General features: G+C 33.6%; 1 protein-coding gene across 1 annotated transcript; it reads left to right on the plus strand.

Annotated features, from left to right (window-relative positions):
• Positions 1 to 1,067: 1,067 nt before the first annotated feature.
• LOC125852246 (putative disease resistance protein At3g14460) lies at positions 1,068 to 15,684 on the plus strand. The gene is made up of 5 exons (XM_049531976.1): positions 1,068 to 1,146; positions 12,194 to 14,264; positions 14,334 to 14,539; positions 15,186 to 15,252; positions 15,336 to 15,684. The coding sequence occupies exons 1-3, from the start codon at positions 1,091 to 1,093 to the stop codon at positions 14,508 to 14,510; spliced, it is 2,304 nt and encodes a 767-aa protein (XP_049387933.1). The 5' UTR covers positions 1,068 to 1,090; the 3' UTR covers positions 14,511 to 14,539; positions 15,186 to 15,252; positions 15,336 to 15,684.
• The last annotated feature ends 84 nt before the right edge of the window (positions 15,685 to 15,768 follow it).

The following is a 15,768-nucleotide window of genomic DNA, read 5'->3' on the forward strand; positions in this document are numbered from 1 at the left end:
TTTGTGTTATGTTAAATTATATATTTATATAACATTATTTCACTGTAACAAAGTAGTATTGAGAGAAACAATAACTTTATAAAAAAATTTGATTGTATAAGCAATTATCAGACAAGTCAATGACTTTTTTCTTGTGTTGTATACTATTTCGAACTTTTGTTTCTTTCTTATTTTTTCAAGTAGTGTTTGGTATTTATATTGAGAGCACGATTTAATTTGATTTCTCGCTTTGCAGTGCCCATTTCTAAGGACAACACTCTCAATAAAAAAAATCATTTTCAAAAGCTTGAATTCAAAATCTCAAATTAAGAGTGGAGAAATCCTGAATCATTCCGCCACCATCTATTTCAAACTAAATTAACTTTTTTAGTTGGAACTATATATTTTTTTCTTAAATAAAAAATAAGAATCACTCCAATTAATTTCCTTGTCTTTCCATTCCCCCTTCCAAGAGAAAAAAATATGAATATAAACAATATTTTTTTCTTACTCGATACTAGTTTATTTTAACATATAAAACTGGCGTGTTCCATCTTTCTTAGTCAATCATCAAAACTGCATAAATCTCAACAGATATGCAGTTAGCTTTGAGGATGATGAAGTTTCCTTCCTCAACAGGCATTGTTCCCCTATGCCAGGATAAGTCTGTATTGACAAATCCAGGATGGACACAATTGATGCACATTTTCTGGTACTTTCTGGCAACAACTCTGGTGTAAGCATTAAGTGACAGTTTTGATATGCTATAGACTGGTCCACTCATCTGCCAACCGTTCACCTCGAGAGCATTTTGTTTCAGATCATGCAAAAAATTCTGCAGAATCTCTTAATAACAAAAGGGTTACTTCAAGAAATTGGCTCAACTGACTTGAAGGTTGATGACAATCTTAATCAGCTACAAGTCAAATTGAAGGAAAAGCTGAATGGAAAAAGGTTTCTTGTTGTCCCTGATGACGTGTGGAATGATAACTATCCTGAGTGGATTGCTAATGGTCTTGTACATCAGTTGAATTCTGGTAACCAATACTTTCTCAAGTTGAGATCAAGATCACTCTCAGAATCTTTTAAAAGAGACGTAGAGGAATACTTAATGCATGACCTTGTCAATGATTTGGCCCAAATTGCATCTTCAAATCTTTGTATAAGGTTGGAAGAGAACAAAGGATCGCACATGTTGGAACAATGTCGGCACATGTCCTATTCAATAGGAAAAGATGGTGACTTTGAGAAATTGAAACCATTCTTTAAATCAGAGCGGCTGAGGACATTACTTCCAATCAATCTCCAGCTCCGTGATTATGACAAAAGTAAGCTTAGCAAGAGGGTGCTGCATAACATCTTGCCAAGACTTACATCCTTAAGGGCATTATCGTTGTCACGCTATGAAATTGTTGACTTACCAAATGACTTATTAGAGTCATACTTGAGCTACGCCCACATAAAAACATACTTGATGAGCTACGCCCACATAAAAACATACTTGATGAGCTACACCCACATAAAAACATAAAAGAAGTCGAAATCACTGGATATAGAGGGACAAAATTTCCAAATTGGCTAGCTGATCTTTCATTTCTTAAGGTAGTACAATTGTCGACTGATAACTGCAAGAACTGTTATTCCTTGCCAGCACTAGGAGAACTCCCTTTTTTGAAATTCCTTTTGATTAGAGGGATGCATGGAATAACAGAGGTGACGGAAGAAAAACTTTCAGTGGCTTGTGGTGGATGTGAAAGTCTCAGTATTTTGTATATTTGGGGCAGTTGGGAGCTGAAGTGGCTACCAGAACATATGCAGGGACTCAAGCGACTTACTCTAGGAGATTGTGGAGAAATAGAGTCCTTTCCTGAAGGAGGATTGCCCTTCAATTTACTACTGCTTGAGATCTGGAATTACAAGAAACTGGTGAAAGACCAAAAGGAGTGGCATTTACAGAGATCAAACATGATGGCAGTGACAAAGAGATTGTTGGTGGTGTGAATTGGGAGTTGCCTTCCTCTATTCAAAGCCTTGAGGTATCCAATCTGAAAACATTAAGCAGCCAACATCTCAAAAACCTCACCTCTCTTCAATATCTATGTATTAAGGATAATTTACCTCAAATTCAAAGCCAGTTTTCCTCCTTTTCTGACCCCACTTTTCTTCAAATTCTACACATCGGGAATCGCTGTAATCTCCAATCACTTTCCGAATTGACACTGCCCTCCTCCCTCTCTCAGCTGATCATCTACGATTGCCCTGATCTCCAATCCCTTCAAGAAAAAGGGATGCCCTCTTCCCTCTCTACACTACATATTCGCAACTGTCCATTGCTCACACCACTACTAGAATTTGAAGACATTTGATGGAGATATGACTAGATGATTTTGAACAACAATTGCAACTAAAGATGGATATGTATATTATTTTCGTAGTTAGCAACGTGTTATATATTTTTATAGTGGATATATTGTTTTCTCATTCGGTACTCGGTATCCACATTGAAGTCCGACTAAATTCGGATTTGCGCATTTCAAGGGGCGGCACTCCTAACATGATTTTTTCCATTCCACGGCTCGTGCTCCTAAATTCTAATTAAGGGTAGAAAAATCTCAACTATTTCACCACAACTCATATGAGTTATATTGGATATACAAGTGCAAATAGTTTTGCAAAACCCAAATAACTAAATCTTACACTCATTAACTACAACGACTAAAAAATATTTATAGCCCTCAAATGTAAGTAGAAGAACTCAAATTTTGGCCATGGAATGACACCATTTTCTCACACTCAAAATGATCTTAAATTTCATGAATGAAACAATATATATTACTTTGGTTGAAGCCCCATTTTCTTCCTCATTTTCCCAACGTATAAATCCTTAGACTTGATCATACCGGGGACTAATCCAATGATCGTTGTGAACGAAAATTGAGCCACTGCATCTTGCCTTCCTAATGAAACGATGATCTTAGGCGATGATCGAGGCTCGTATATTGCAAGTTTTCTTTCTTTTCCTCCTCTCATCAAAAGTTTAAGTTCCTGGTAACGAAGAAAGCATTAGAATTCAATTGACTAATAATAATAACAGGGACATACACAGTATTGATGAGAAAGTCGAGTTTACGCAAACCTTACTCCTACTTTGTCAAGTGAGAATTCAAATGAATAATAGAATCGAAAAATTCAAGTACTGGCTAGCTGCTTCAAGTCCTCTGGCTACTGCTATATCATCAAAAAGGTACAAAATGTCATTTAAATCGACTGTATGCTGACCTTACCTCTTGCAACAACATATCCAGTGTAATCTCACAAATGGGGTCTAGGGAAGATATCAAGGTTGTTTCCGATAGACCCTCAGCTGTAGTTTCTCTATTGCAACAAAACTAAAAAAATCACCACCCTTCACATATGCTCGAAGGATGCAGCCCGTGATTTTTTCATATTCAGACTAATACTAATCCAAGTCATTTCAAGAATAAAATGTGATCAATTAACCTACCATTGTCTGGCAAGGAAAAATCAAAGGCGAGACGGAATTAAAATAGCCCACCACATAGAGAAATAGAACTAACTAATCACAAGTCAAAGGAACTCAATACCACTATTTTCGAACAACTTGGAGCTAGTCTTTCTTTCACACTATTAGTAATATGAAAATAATGGTCAAAATCGAATTCAATTGGTAACTGCCCTTATTGAAAATATAGGAATGACTACTGATTCTTAAGGAACGCATTTCCACTACCCTTTGAAACCACAAAAAAATGGACAAATTCCTTTCCTTAGGGACACATACATAAAGTGAGGTGAAATATGTTCTGTTTCCACCAGAGTTGTTCAGTATCATGGATGAGCCAAACTTTTATACAAATGACATAGATAAGCCATATTTAATAATTCAATGACATATTTAAGCTTTTTCCCTTATATCAAACACTTATTACTATTTTCAAAAAATACATATACCAAAATTGCTAATTTTTGCTCTTTCTATTCTCAAACTCTGTAATATTTAAGAAAATGCTTCTTTTTTTTTTGTGTCATCAGGCAAAATGTGATAGTAGTAACTAGTGTCGTGATCCCAAATCTCAAATAGGTCGTGATCAACAAAAGGCGACTTGACCTATTTTTAGAACTATTAATTTCATTTTATGAGAAGAGAAAATAACTTTTTAAGAACGTAAAGTAAATATATTTATAATTTGGTAGGTCACTTTTAACACTATAATTATAAGTTAAAAAGAAATTTATCATTTTAGGCTCTTTTAATATTGAGTTCCCCACCTGGGGTTGGCCCCCCCTTTTTACACCTCTAATTAAGAACCCTTCTCCTCTTGCTTCAATTATTTAATTGAATAGTCTTCGTCGTCTTGTTGGGTGAAAGTCTTTGTCTTCTTGTTGGGTGAAAAGTCTTATTTTTTGAAAAAGAGAAAAAAATAACAATTTTGCTTTTTTTTTTTCACTAGTTATAATAGAATCTATGTATTATTTATGCATAATTTACTTATTTATGTTTTATTTATCCCGTCTTCTATCCTGCATAAAATAATAATATATATAGATTTTCTCATATTAAAATCTATGTGTATTAGTTATGTGAATTTCTAAATTGTAAATCAAACACAATATTAGTTTTACACATGAATAACTTACCACTTATCTAGATATCAAACATTTTATTACTTATACAAAATTTAATACTTTCATAATTCATTTCCAAACCAGCTACCAGACGACCCATAATCAACATCAATAGGTAAAGTAAAGTTCCTTTAGTAATTGAAGATATAAAACATTTATCTTCTCATCAAATTAATTTCTTAAAATCAATTTGTGGTTCTTTGTTTTGCTTTGCAGATGTTGAAGATGTTTCAAAAGCATACAAATGATGTTCAGATCTTAAAGAAGCTGAGGATTTTGTTTGGTCTTGAGGCTGTGCTAATACTTCGTAATGTTAACGTCATGATTTTTTATGTATAAAAATAATATTTAATAAGGTATATAATATAACCAATACATGTATTATTTTCTCTAATATCTTGTATCAAATGACCTCTAAGTCTTAAACTTGCAAGGCATAAAATAGGAATTTAAAGACTTACTGAATATAGAAAGGAACACTTTTTTTTAAGACAGGTCAAAAAGAAAAGTATGACACTTAAATTGAAATTGAAAAAATATAAAATTCTAACAAATTTATTTCGTTGAATCTTTACTTAATAATTCTACTGAATTAAAATATTAGAGATTTGTAACTTCTGTTAACACACTATTACTATAACAATGTATTATACATACCTATTATTATTATTATCTCCAAAAACACATACTAGAACTGTTAACTTGCTTCTTCAAGGAACTTTTTCACTAAAACTTTGTGCTTCAATACACAGAGGATTGGGCCATGACAGTTTGGTGTACAAAACATCTTGCATTAGTATGAAAGGTAAAAAAGTTGTATCTCAAGGAATGTGATATAGATTGCCTACCCTAAAACAAAAATTAGTATCTGCTTTCACGGGTCAAATCTGTATGACCTATAAGTCACACGGAGACAAATTTACATAGAACAATTTATTGTTTCACCCACCCCGCGTTATGGCCATTTGTCAACTTTATTCTTCCCCATTTAATTCTTTTTTTTTTTTGCAAAGCCTTTCAAGTTAAATTGAAAAATGAGGAGACTGCGGTGGATATTCTTTTGGAAAAATTACTAGAATACACACACTTAGTTAACATATTCTCAATATTTCCCTACTATTTTAAAAAAATACTAAAATCCCTATTGTTCCCACAAAACTAAACCACCGGATACATTGTTCTTGAAGAAGTTTAAACCTTACTTTCCCACCCCTAAATTTACTCCAATAATTTCTCCTCAGATTTTCCCACAACCCACGATTCCCTCTCCAAAATTTTATCCCCCATTATTCTCAACAGATTCATTATTCCAATTTTGAATTTCAAACTAATTCTCTCTCCATACAACTAATTTCAGAGTTTGAAATAGGTAATCTCTTCATCTTCACTTTTTTTCATTTTTTTTATATCTTCTTATACTTTATGGATCATCCGTCTTTTAGTATTGGGATTACCCAAATAGTCACAGCCAACACTAATCAAATCTCTGATTATGAAGATCCTAACGGGGCAGAAAATAGGTCTAATAGGTTGCATGATCCTATAACAATGGCTAAGCAAAGTTCTAAGAAGTCAAAAGCTAAAAAGGAGGCACATGTAAAAACACCTAAGAAAAGGGGTAGAAAGATTGCTCCTGCCATATCCAGATCTGCATTACCAACGGTATGTATTTTACTATTTTTTTTATTTTTCTGTAATTTTATGTATTCACATGTTACTATTGGATCCACAACATTCGTTTGAGGTGGAATTTGTTCAAGATATTATGCAACAAGAAAGCGGCAGTCTGTAACTATTGAATCAATTTTTCTTTACTTATACATTTGATCTCTTTTTATAATGTATCTTCTTCTTTTTTGTAGTGACTGCGAAATGTTTTTTGTTATTTTTGTTGAATTTCTGAGCGGTGAAATCAACATGCCATATAATGATTTTCAAAGTGACTATCTTCGCACGAGATATGCAACACTGTTATGAAAGTATGATCTCAACAAGGCCAAGACGGAATATGTTAGCAAGAATGATGATCCTACAAGGCCGAAGAGTGACTACATTCCACCAACAGAAGATGATCTTGTTAATGTAGAATTTATTTTTATATATCGATTCACCGACAGTTGTTGATGATATTGTTTTTAAGATACATTAATTAGTGTTTTTGAGTATTTCTTCCCTTTTGAAGATACTACTTCTAAATGTGAAGAATTTTTATGTTGAAAATTGTTTATTTCGCTTTTCATTTTGTTTTCAATATATTTAATACCTTGTTAAATTTTGTCTCTTATAAGTATAGTACACATCACTATAGTTGATACTATATTATTAGCAGATACATGATTTTCCAAAACTTTATTATGTATATGATACATGATTACTTTCGATATAACAAAATTTATATGTATCACAACACCTGATACTATATTTTTATACTTGATACAAATCAGTTAATTTTCAATATATTTAGTACCTTTTAACATTATGTCTCTTATAAATTTGGTACAAATGACTACACTTGATACTATATTATAAGTTGATACAAATTTGCCAAAAAATATATTATGTATATGATACACAATTATTATTTATCATGGTTTCAAAATCACAAATTGATGTGTATAAGCTGATACAAATTTGCCAAAAAATATATTGTGTATATGATACACAATTATTATTTATCATGCTTTCAAAATCACAAATTGACGTGTCTCACAAAAACTGATACTATATATATTTACAATTGTTACATTCCTCTAAATTTGTAATATATTTAGTACCTTTTAACATTATGGCTCTTATCCTATACACATCACAACTCTTATCCGGTACATATCACAACACTTGATACTACATTATCCGATACAAATTTTTTCAAAGAATTAACTATCAAATTCATTATGTTAAACAAATCAATGCAATGTAATAGTATTTTCAGTACTTATTAGTAGTTACATATACATTAATTACTTAACCAATATAACGTATATTTTAAAAATAAGATTGTATCAAACACAAAACAATACACAATATGCATACCGGATTCACTTTATCAAAAATTAACAATAAAAAATATAGGCAAAACTGAAAAACGTAACATTTCAATTTATTGAATCAGAAATTAGTATGCTAAAAGTACTTTTTAATGTAAACATTTGTAACAGTGGAAAGAAATGTTATAATTTGAAAATTATTAGATCTGAAAAAATAAAGTACTCCAAAAAAGTATTGATCAAGATTCTATCGGGAAGAAAGTACAAGTTCTTCGATTGTGGTCTTCTTGTCCACATCGCCCACTAACCATTCATGTTTGATGTTAGTTTTTCATCTGGATTTTTCTTCCTTTTTTTCTTGATCTACTGGACATTCTTTTGTATCTTGTTGGCAAGACAACTTCTTTCAAAACACAATCCGAAACTGACCAATCACTTTTGTCCGACATTGATTCCATTGGAACTGCATAACACACTAATACATAGCTGCAATTGTACCAAATATAAAATAATAAACGCCCTTGACACCAAAGGTTCAAGAAGCCAAAACAACATCCCAAACCAAAAGAAAATAAAAAAAAAAACAGCCATAAAAACGAAACAAAAATAGAAACTTGTAGCTGCTATGTCCGAAGACCATCTATCTTGCAAGGATTTTGCATCTTCCGGCTGTAGAGAGGGTGACTCGCCGGAATGAACCAGCAATTTCTCTCCACTCCAGATTTTTTTTAGATCAAGCTTCTGCAGTTTTTTGGAAGAATAGGGAGACACAATTTGACAACTTGAAATTTTAATTTTCTAGTTATGTTACCTTTTTGTGAACGACTGATTGTTAGAAGAAAGAAACGCACGCTTGATTTGTGGGATTATATTTTCTGTTTTTAGTCCCTAATTTTGCGCAGTAAATTGATAACATAAATCTCTAAATTAAAGTATCCGCGCTTCCCAATTATGTATCTGAAAGGTATTAAAATAAAGGGATTTCTGTAATTTATGAAAGAGTAGGGATAAGATGTAATTTGTATGTTATAGGGATAAGTGTCTGAAAAATACCTCAACTTTGGTCGAATTTGTTGTTGCGTTACTAAACTTTCATGAGGACCTATTACCTCCCTAGACTATTTAATACTGTATTTTAAACATTTATATTTGCCCACGTGGACATAAAAAATAATGCAAAATTATAAATAGTAACGTGTCCACGTGGGCACATATATACCTTTAAAATACATTATTAAATAGTTCAGGGGATAAAAAATACGGTATTAAATAGTATAGGGAGGTAATAGGTTCTCATGAAAGTTTAGTATCGCAACAGCAAATTCGACCAAAGGTTGAGTATTTTTCAGACCCTTATCCCTATGTTATACTATGTGGTTTGCATAATTTTTACTATTCTTTTTACACTGACACATAATTCTACTCATTTCTTTTCTCATTATTTTATTTATATTTTATAAAATATAAATATTAAATATAGTGATATAAGGTAATTAGGATTCTAAATTTATTTTATCCGTTAGTTTTAGGATTCTGTTTCCTCACTTATTGAAAATAGGAATATTAAAAAATGAAGAGACACGTGATTCCATATTATTATTTTTAGTTAATCCAAATGATTTTTAAAAAAAATATATAAAAAGAAGTTTTGATAAATTCTTAATGTTGAAAAAGGTGCAGAATAAATTTTTTGATGAATACCAAAAAAAAAAAAAGTTCTATTTCAATTTTGCTTCCTTGAAAATAAAAAATTCTTACAGTAATTTGCTATAGAAAAAAATAATTAAAAAGACATGCTAATTAAAAAGGCATGCTACAATAATATCAATAATTTGCTATAGAGAAAAAAATATTATACGAGAAAAATAATTAAAGAATAGTGACTTTTATAAAAGAAGAAAAAAATATGCTACAAAACGAGAAAGGAGAAAAAATTGATTGTAATTCGTGAAGATGTCTGAATATGCAACTCATTTTGCTTATATATACCAAATTTAACTCTGTTCCTTTCACTTCTTTCTATGAAGATAAGTTTTAATTTATTTGATGTGATCAGTTTTGGAATTATATAATGATATAACTTAAAGGAGTCGTTTGATACCTGACGCAGATATTAGTAATACATGAATTAGTTATGATGAAATCTATATATTATTTTATGCAGAGATTTATTATGCATGATTTACTTATTCATGTATTACTTATTTCATCTTTTATCAGAATATAAAGTTATCATTCAAATAAGAAATTCAGTTCTGTTAAATTCAAAATTCCACAATAATATTTTCAAAAGTGATTTTTTTTTTAAAAAAAATAAAAATAAAAAGAACTCTTCAAGAAGGTAAAGTAAAGTAAACATGTTAATGATATGGTAGGTTCTTTTTACACTATAATGTGTCTACTTTCTTTTTTCCTACTCTGTAGTTTGTACTTTATTTTAAGACTTGCCCACAATGACATTATATCTTTATATCATTTATTTAAGGGAAAATGCATAAGTACTCCCTCAGCCTATGCCCGAAATCCCAGAGACACACCTAACCTTTACTAAGGTCCTATTACCCCCTGAACTTATTTTATATGTAATATTCTACCCCTTTTTGGCCTACGTGGCACTATCTTGTGGGCCCAGCGCATGTTGACATTTTTTTCAAGGATAGTGCCACGTAGGCCGAAAAGGGGTAGAATATTACATATAAAATAAGTTCGGGGGGGTAATAGGACCTTAGTAAAGGCTAGGTGTGTCTCTGGATTTCGGGTATAGGCTGGGGGTACTTATGCATTTTCCCCTTATTTAAGGAAAACTTAAAGTGAATGTGACCAGAAAATTTAATTGTTCGAAAGTTGTTTAACATACCATTGACCTTTTTTGATCCAAATTTTTATTATTTCTAATGATCTTCTTCTATCTTTAGTTTTACACGTCTTCTGATTGAGTTATAATACATACCAAGCTTCTATAGAAGATGAGAACTTGTAAAATACCTTTATGAAGTGTTTGCTAAGTTGTTGTCGCCTAATTTAGATTCCACTAAATAAATCTCTAACCCAAGATTTTGCATGTGTTTGGTCTAACATTGAAAATTAAAGAAAAAAAAAGGTCAAATGAAATGGGTATTTTCTTTTTTAAGAATACATACAAAGTTGCGATAAAGATGTAAAGATATGGCACCTAGGCCTAACTCAATCCCAAAAGTTAGCTCGTGAGGGGAGGATTGCTCAAGTTCATATAAAAAGACCATCAGTCCATTCCCGAACAAATGTGGGACTTTTACCCACTCTATTTTTTTTTCGGTAAGTAAACTACTTTATTACCAAAGAGACGTTTCAAAACAGTTACACAAAACTGACAAATAAAGCCACCAGTGGACAAACTCCCAAGGTTGGCATTCTACTAGTTCCTCACAACACCTTTCCTACACGTACATCTACCAAAGCTACATTTTACGCTTCTTAAGAATAGAAGTTCAATTCAGCCATTTTTGTAGTCAAACTAGTCTTCATAGAGTCTCGCACTTGCACGCTTTGAATGATCATCCTCGTAATTACCCTCTCACTCCTTTAATTTCCTTTTGGTTGAAGATCCTCTGGTTCCTCTCTTGCCAAATATAATATAAACTGCTTGCTAATGCCATTTTGTATACCACAACAGCTGTACTATTTCCTTTACAGTAAACAAGGGCCCGTCTTTGTTCTTCCTCCCATCCTTCTGCATCCCTTAGAATCCCCCGCCAAGTGATCAATATTTTGTTCCAGATCATAGCAGCAAAACAACATTTGAAAAATAGATGTTCCATATCCTCCCTTTCTGTGCGATACAAAGGACACATGACGTCTTCCACATATCCCCACTGTGCTAGTCTAGTTTTTGTACGTAATATGTCATGTACCCTATGAATAAGATAAAAATCCATCGGGGGGCTCCAACATTATTACAGACAAGCTTCCTCCATCTCACTTTCTCAAATTCACCCCTGAGCCTTGTATAGACTTTTTGGATAGAGAATTTTTCCATACATACGATATCCTCCTCTTGGTATCTAGCTGCTTCTAGATATTTTGTCGCCTTCAAGATTTTCTGCACGATCCACGATGCTTGGGGAACTATAGACCCCCATAGTGTATTGGTCCTCCCGTAATATGTGTCTATCCAATGCACCCAGAGTTTATCCTTCTTTTTTGCATACATTCTCATTTTAGAAATGTTTCCTGTAGCTCCTAATTGTGATGCTTCATTTACACAGTTTTAAAATTTCATCTTATAATAGGTATAAAGTGTGTCTGAGTCAATTAGATGTTACAGACTTGAAGCTAATTGTTATGCATTATATAATTGCATATTTNTATTGTGCAATATATCCCAAAGATTATCTATTTTGCAAAGACCAAGTTATTCACCTGTGGATTGCTAATGGTCTGGTACAGCAGTTTCATTCAGGTAACCAATACTTTCTCGAGCTGAGATCAAGATCGCTGTTCGAAATGGTCTCGAAGTCTTCTGAACGAGACATAGAGAATTTCTTAATGCATGACCTTGTCAATGATTTGGCCCAAATTGCATCTTCAAATCTTTGTATAAGGTTGGAAGAGAACAAAGGATCGCATATGTTGGAACAATGTCGGCACATGTCCTATTATGTAGGAAAATATGGTGACTTTCAGAAATTGAAATCACTCTATAAATCAGAGCAGCTGAGGACATTACTTCCAATCAATATCCAGTTCCATCACCAATATAAACTAAGCAAGAGGGTGTTGCATAACATACTGCCAAGACTAAGATCCTTAAGGGCATTATCATTGTCTCATTACAGGATTAATGAGTTGCCAAATGACTTGTTTATCAAATTAAAGCTCCTCAGATTTTTGGACCTTTCTTGTACAGGGATTAAAAAGTTGTCAGATTCCATATGTGCATTGTATAACTTGGAGACACTTATCCTGTCATCTTGTGTTGATCTTGAGGAGCTACCGCTGCAGATGGAGAAGTTGATTAACTTGCATCATCTTGACATAAGCAACACTTGTCGCTTGAAGATGCCACTACATCTGAGCAAGTTGAAAAGCCTCCAAGTGCTAGTGGGAGTAAAGTTTCTTCTAGGTGGTTGGAGGATGGAAGATTTGGGTGAAGCACAGAACTTGTATGGATCTGTATTAGTTTTAGAGTTGCAAAATGTGGTTGATAGAAGGGAAGCTTTGAAGGCAACGATGAAGGAGAAGAATCATGTTCAGTTATCTTTGGAGTGGAGTGAAAGTAGTAGTGCCGACAATTCACAAACTGAAAGAGACATTCTTGATGAGCTACACCCTCACTCAAACATAAAACAACTCGAAATCACTGGATATAGAGGAACAATATTTCCAGATTGGCTAGCTGATCCTTTGTTTCTTAAGCTAGTACAGTTGTCTATTGGTAATTGCATGAACTGTTATTCGTTGCCAGCACTAGGACAACTCCCTTGTTTGAAAATCCTTTCCATTAGAGGGATGCATGGAATAACAGAGGTGACGGAAGAATTCTATGGCAGTTTGTCCTCTAAAAAGCCTTTTAACTGTCTTGAGGAACTTAGATTTGAAGATATGCCGGAGTGGAAGCAATGGCACTTACTAGGAAGTGGAGAGTTCCCTGCACTTGAGGAGCTTAAAATTAAAAATTGCCCTGAGCTCAGTTTGGAGACACCCATCCAACTTTCAAGTTTAAAAAGGTTTAAAGTTAGTGATTCTCCAAAGGTTGGAGTTGTTTTTGATGATGCTGAGCTGTTTAGATCCCAACTTGAGGGAATGAAGCAGATTGAGGAATTATATATTGGTTATTGTAACTCTCTTGCCTTCTTTCCTTTTAGCATATTGCCCACTACCTTGAAGAGAATACAGATATATGGTTGCAAGAAATTGAAATTGGAGGTGCCAGTTGGTGAGATGAGTATGTTTCTGGAAGAATTGTTTGTGGAAGGATGTGATTGTATAGATGATATATCACCTGAGTTAATCCCAAGAACACGCAAATTGATTGTCGTTAATTGCCACAACCTTACTAGGTTTTTGATTCCTACTGCCACTGAAACTCGGCTCCATATGGGGAATTGTGAGAATGTTGAAATACTTTCGGTGGCATGTGGGGGGACCCAGATGACGTCACTGTTTATTGAGGGCTGTAAGAAGCTGAAGTGGCTGCCAGAACGTATGCAGGAACTCCTTCCATCTCTTAAGCGTCTGAATCTTGAGAATTGTCCAGAAATAGAGTCCTTTCCTGAAGGAGGATTGCCCTTCAATTTACAACAACTTGAGATAAAAGATTGCAAGAAACTGGTGAACGGACGAAAGGAGTGGCGTTTACAGAGACTCCCCTGTCTCACAGAGTTATGGATCTCTCATGATGGCAGTGACGAAGAGATTGTTGGTGGTGAGAATTGGGAGTTGCCTTCCTCTATTCAATCGCTTGCCATACGGAATCTGAAAACATTAAGCAGCCAACATCTCAAAAACCTCACCTCTCTTCAATCTCTATCTATTATGGGTAATTTACCTCAAATTCAGGCAATGCCCTCCTTTTCGCACCTCACTTCGCTTCGAAGTCTACAGATCTGGCATTTCCGTAATCTCCAATCACTTCCTGAATCAGCATTGCCCTCCTCCCTCTCTCAGCTGGACATCTATGGTTTCCGTAATCTCCAATCTCTTCCAGTAAAAGGGATGCCATCTTCCCTCTCTCGGCTGAACATAGATGATTGCCCTAATCTCCAATCCCTTCCAGTAAAAGGGATGGCCTCTTCCCTCTCTAAACTATCTATTTCAAAATGTCCATTGCTCAGACCACTACTAGAATTTGACAAAGGGGAATACTGGCCAAATATTGCTCAATTTCCCATCATAGAGATCGATCGGGAATTCATGTGATGATTAAAACGAATGGCTCTCCAACTGATGTAAGCTATTCTTTTCCCTCAGAAGCTTTTTATTTCTATTTACTTCACTTTGTTTTTTTGTTTATTCTTTTCATTTTTAATTATGGTCTGCTCATCCTCAAACACATTGCTTAATTTATATTTAAGCTCCATAGAGAATCTAAATTTTTGAAAAGATAATCAGGGATAACGATAACAAGTTTTAGGAAATAAGTGCAACTTCCATTGTCAGAATAATTAGATGTTATATAATTGTATATTTCTTGGATGGGGCAGGTATTGGATTCATTTCTCATTGCATATTGGTTTATGCTCTTACCGTGTTTTAATTCACGTCTCAATTGCCAAAGAAATTATATGTAGCTTGTGCCACCATGTTTAATAGAAAGTTTTTAGTTCTTGTAAGCATCAATGATCCTATGCTACTAGAAATTTTAATAGGTAAAAGAGGCAGACAAAAAAGCTAAACATCCTTTTTCTTTCGTATAGCGACTAGACAACTACACAGGGCAATGCTTGATGTAAGGAATTCAGATATACATTTGCAGGGTGTTTATCCAATGAGTAAGAAAATCATTGTCTTCAGATAGCTTCTCTTGCATATACTTTTGTAATTTTAATTTGAATTGTGTTGTTGCTAACTTGAACATGTTCTGTGCTTAATCAGATGTGGATTTTGAAGGGCGAGTACGACAAGTCTGGTCCATCCATTGTCCACAAGAAGTGCTTCTAAGGTGCTGCTGCTATTCTTACATCTGTTCGCGAGTTCGTTTTTATATTTTTGTTCTTCCCGCTAAAGCTATTATGTCGTCCACAGTGAGCTCAGGTCTTCTGTTATAGGCAAGTCTTTGAGATGCGGCTATCAAAGAAGGGCAATTAAAATCATTGTACCGCTGATACTATTTCATGTTTCCAGTGCGAGCCTCTTTTGTAAGTTGACAAACTCGATTTGTAAATATGTTTGGGACTCAACTAGTGGTTAGAGTATTGATTTTGTAAGATTTGTATCCAGAAAATCAAATTAGAAAGATAACTCGCGATGATTGAATAAGCTTGAAGAAGTGGATTTGAATTTCAAATCGTGTCTTTTTTTTATGTGTGTGTGTGAGAGAGAAATTTGAAGTGTTGTTTAGATTTGTTGGAATAGTCTAAAGAGATTGTCTCTATAAAATTTGAAGTCATTTGATGGAGATCTGATTAGATGATTTTGAACAACAATTGCAACTGAAGATGGATATGTATAATATTTT

This window comes from Solanum stenotomum, unplaced genomic scaffold, assembly GCF_019186545.1.
Source record: "Solanum stenotomum isolate F172 unplaced genomic scaffold, ASM1918654v1 scaffold33130, whole genome shotgun sequence".
Lineage (NCBI taxonomy): Eukaryota > Viridiplantae > Streptophyta > Magnoliopsida > Solanales > Solanaceae > Solanum > Solanum stenotomum.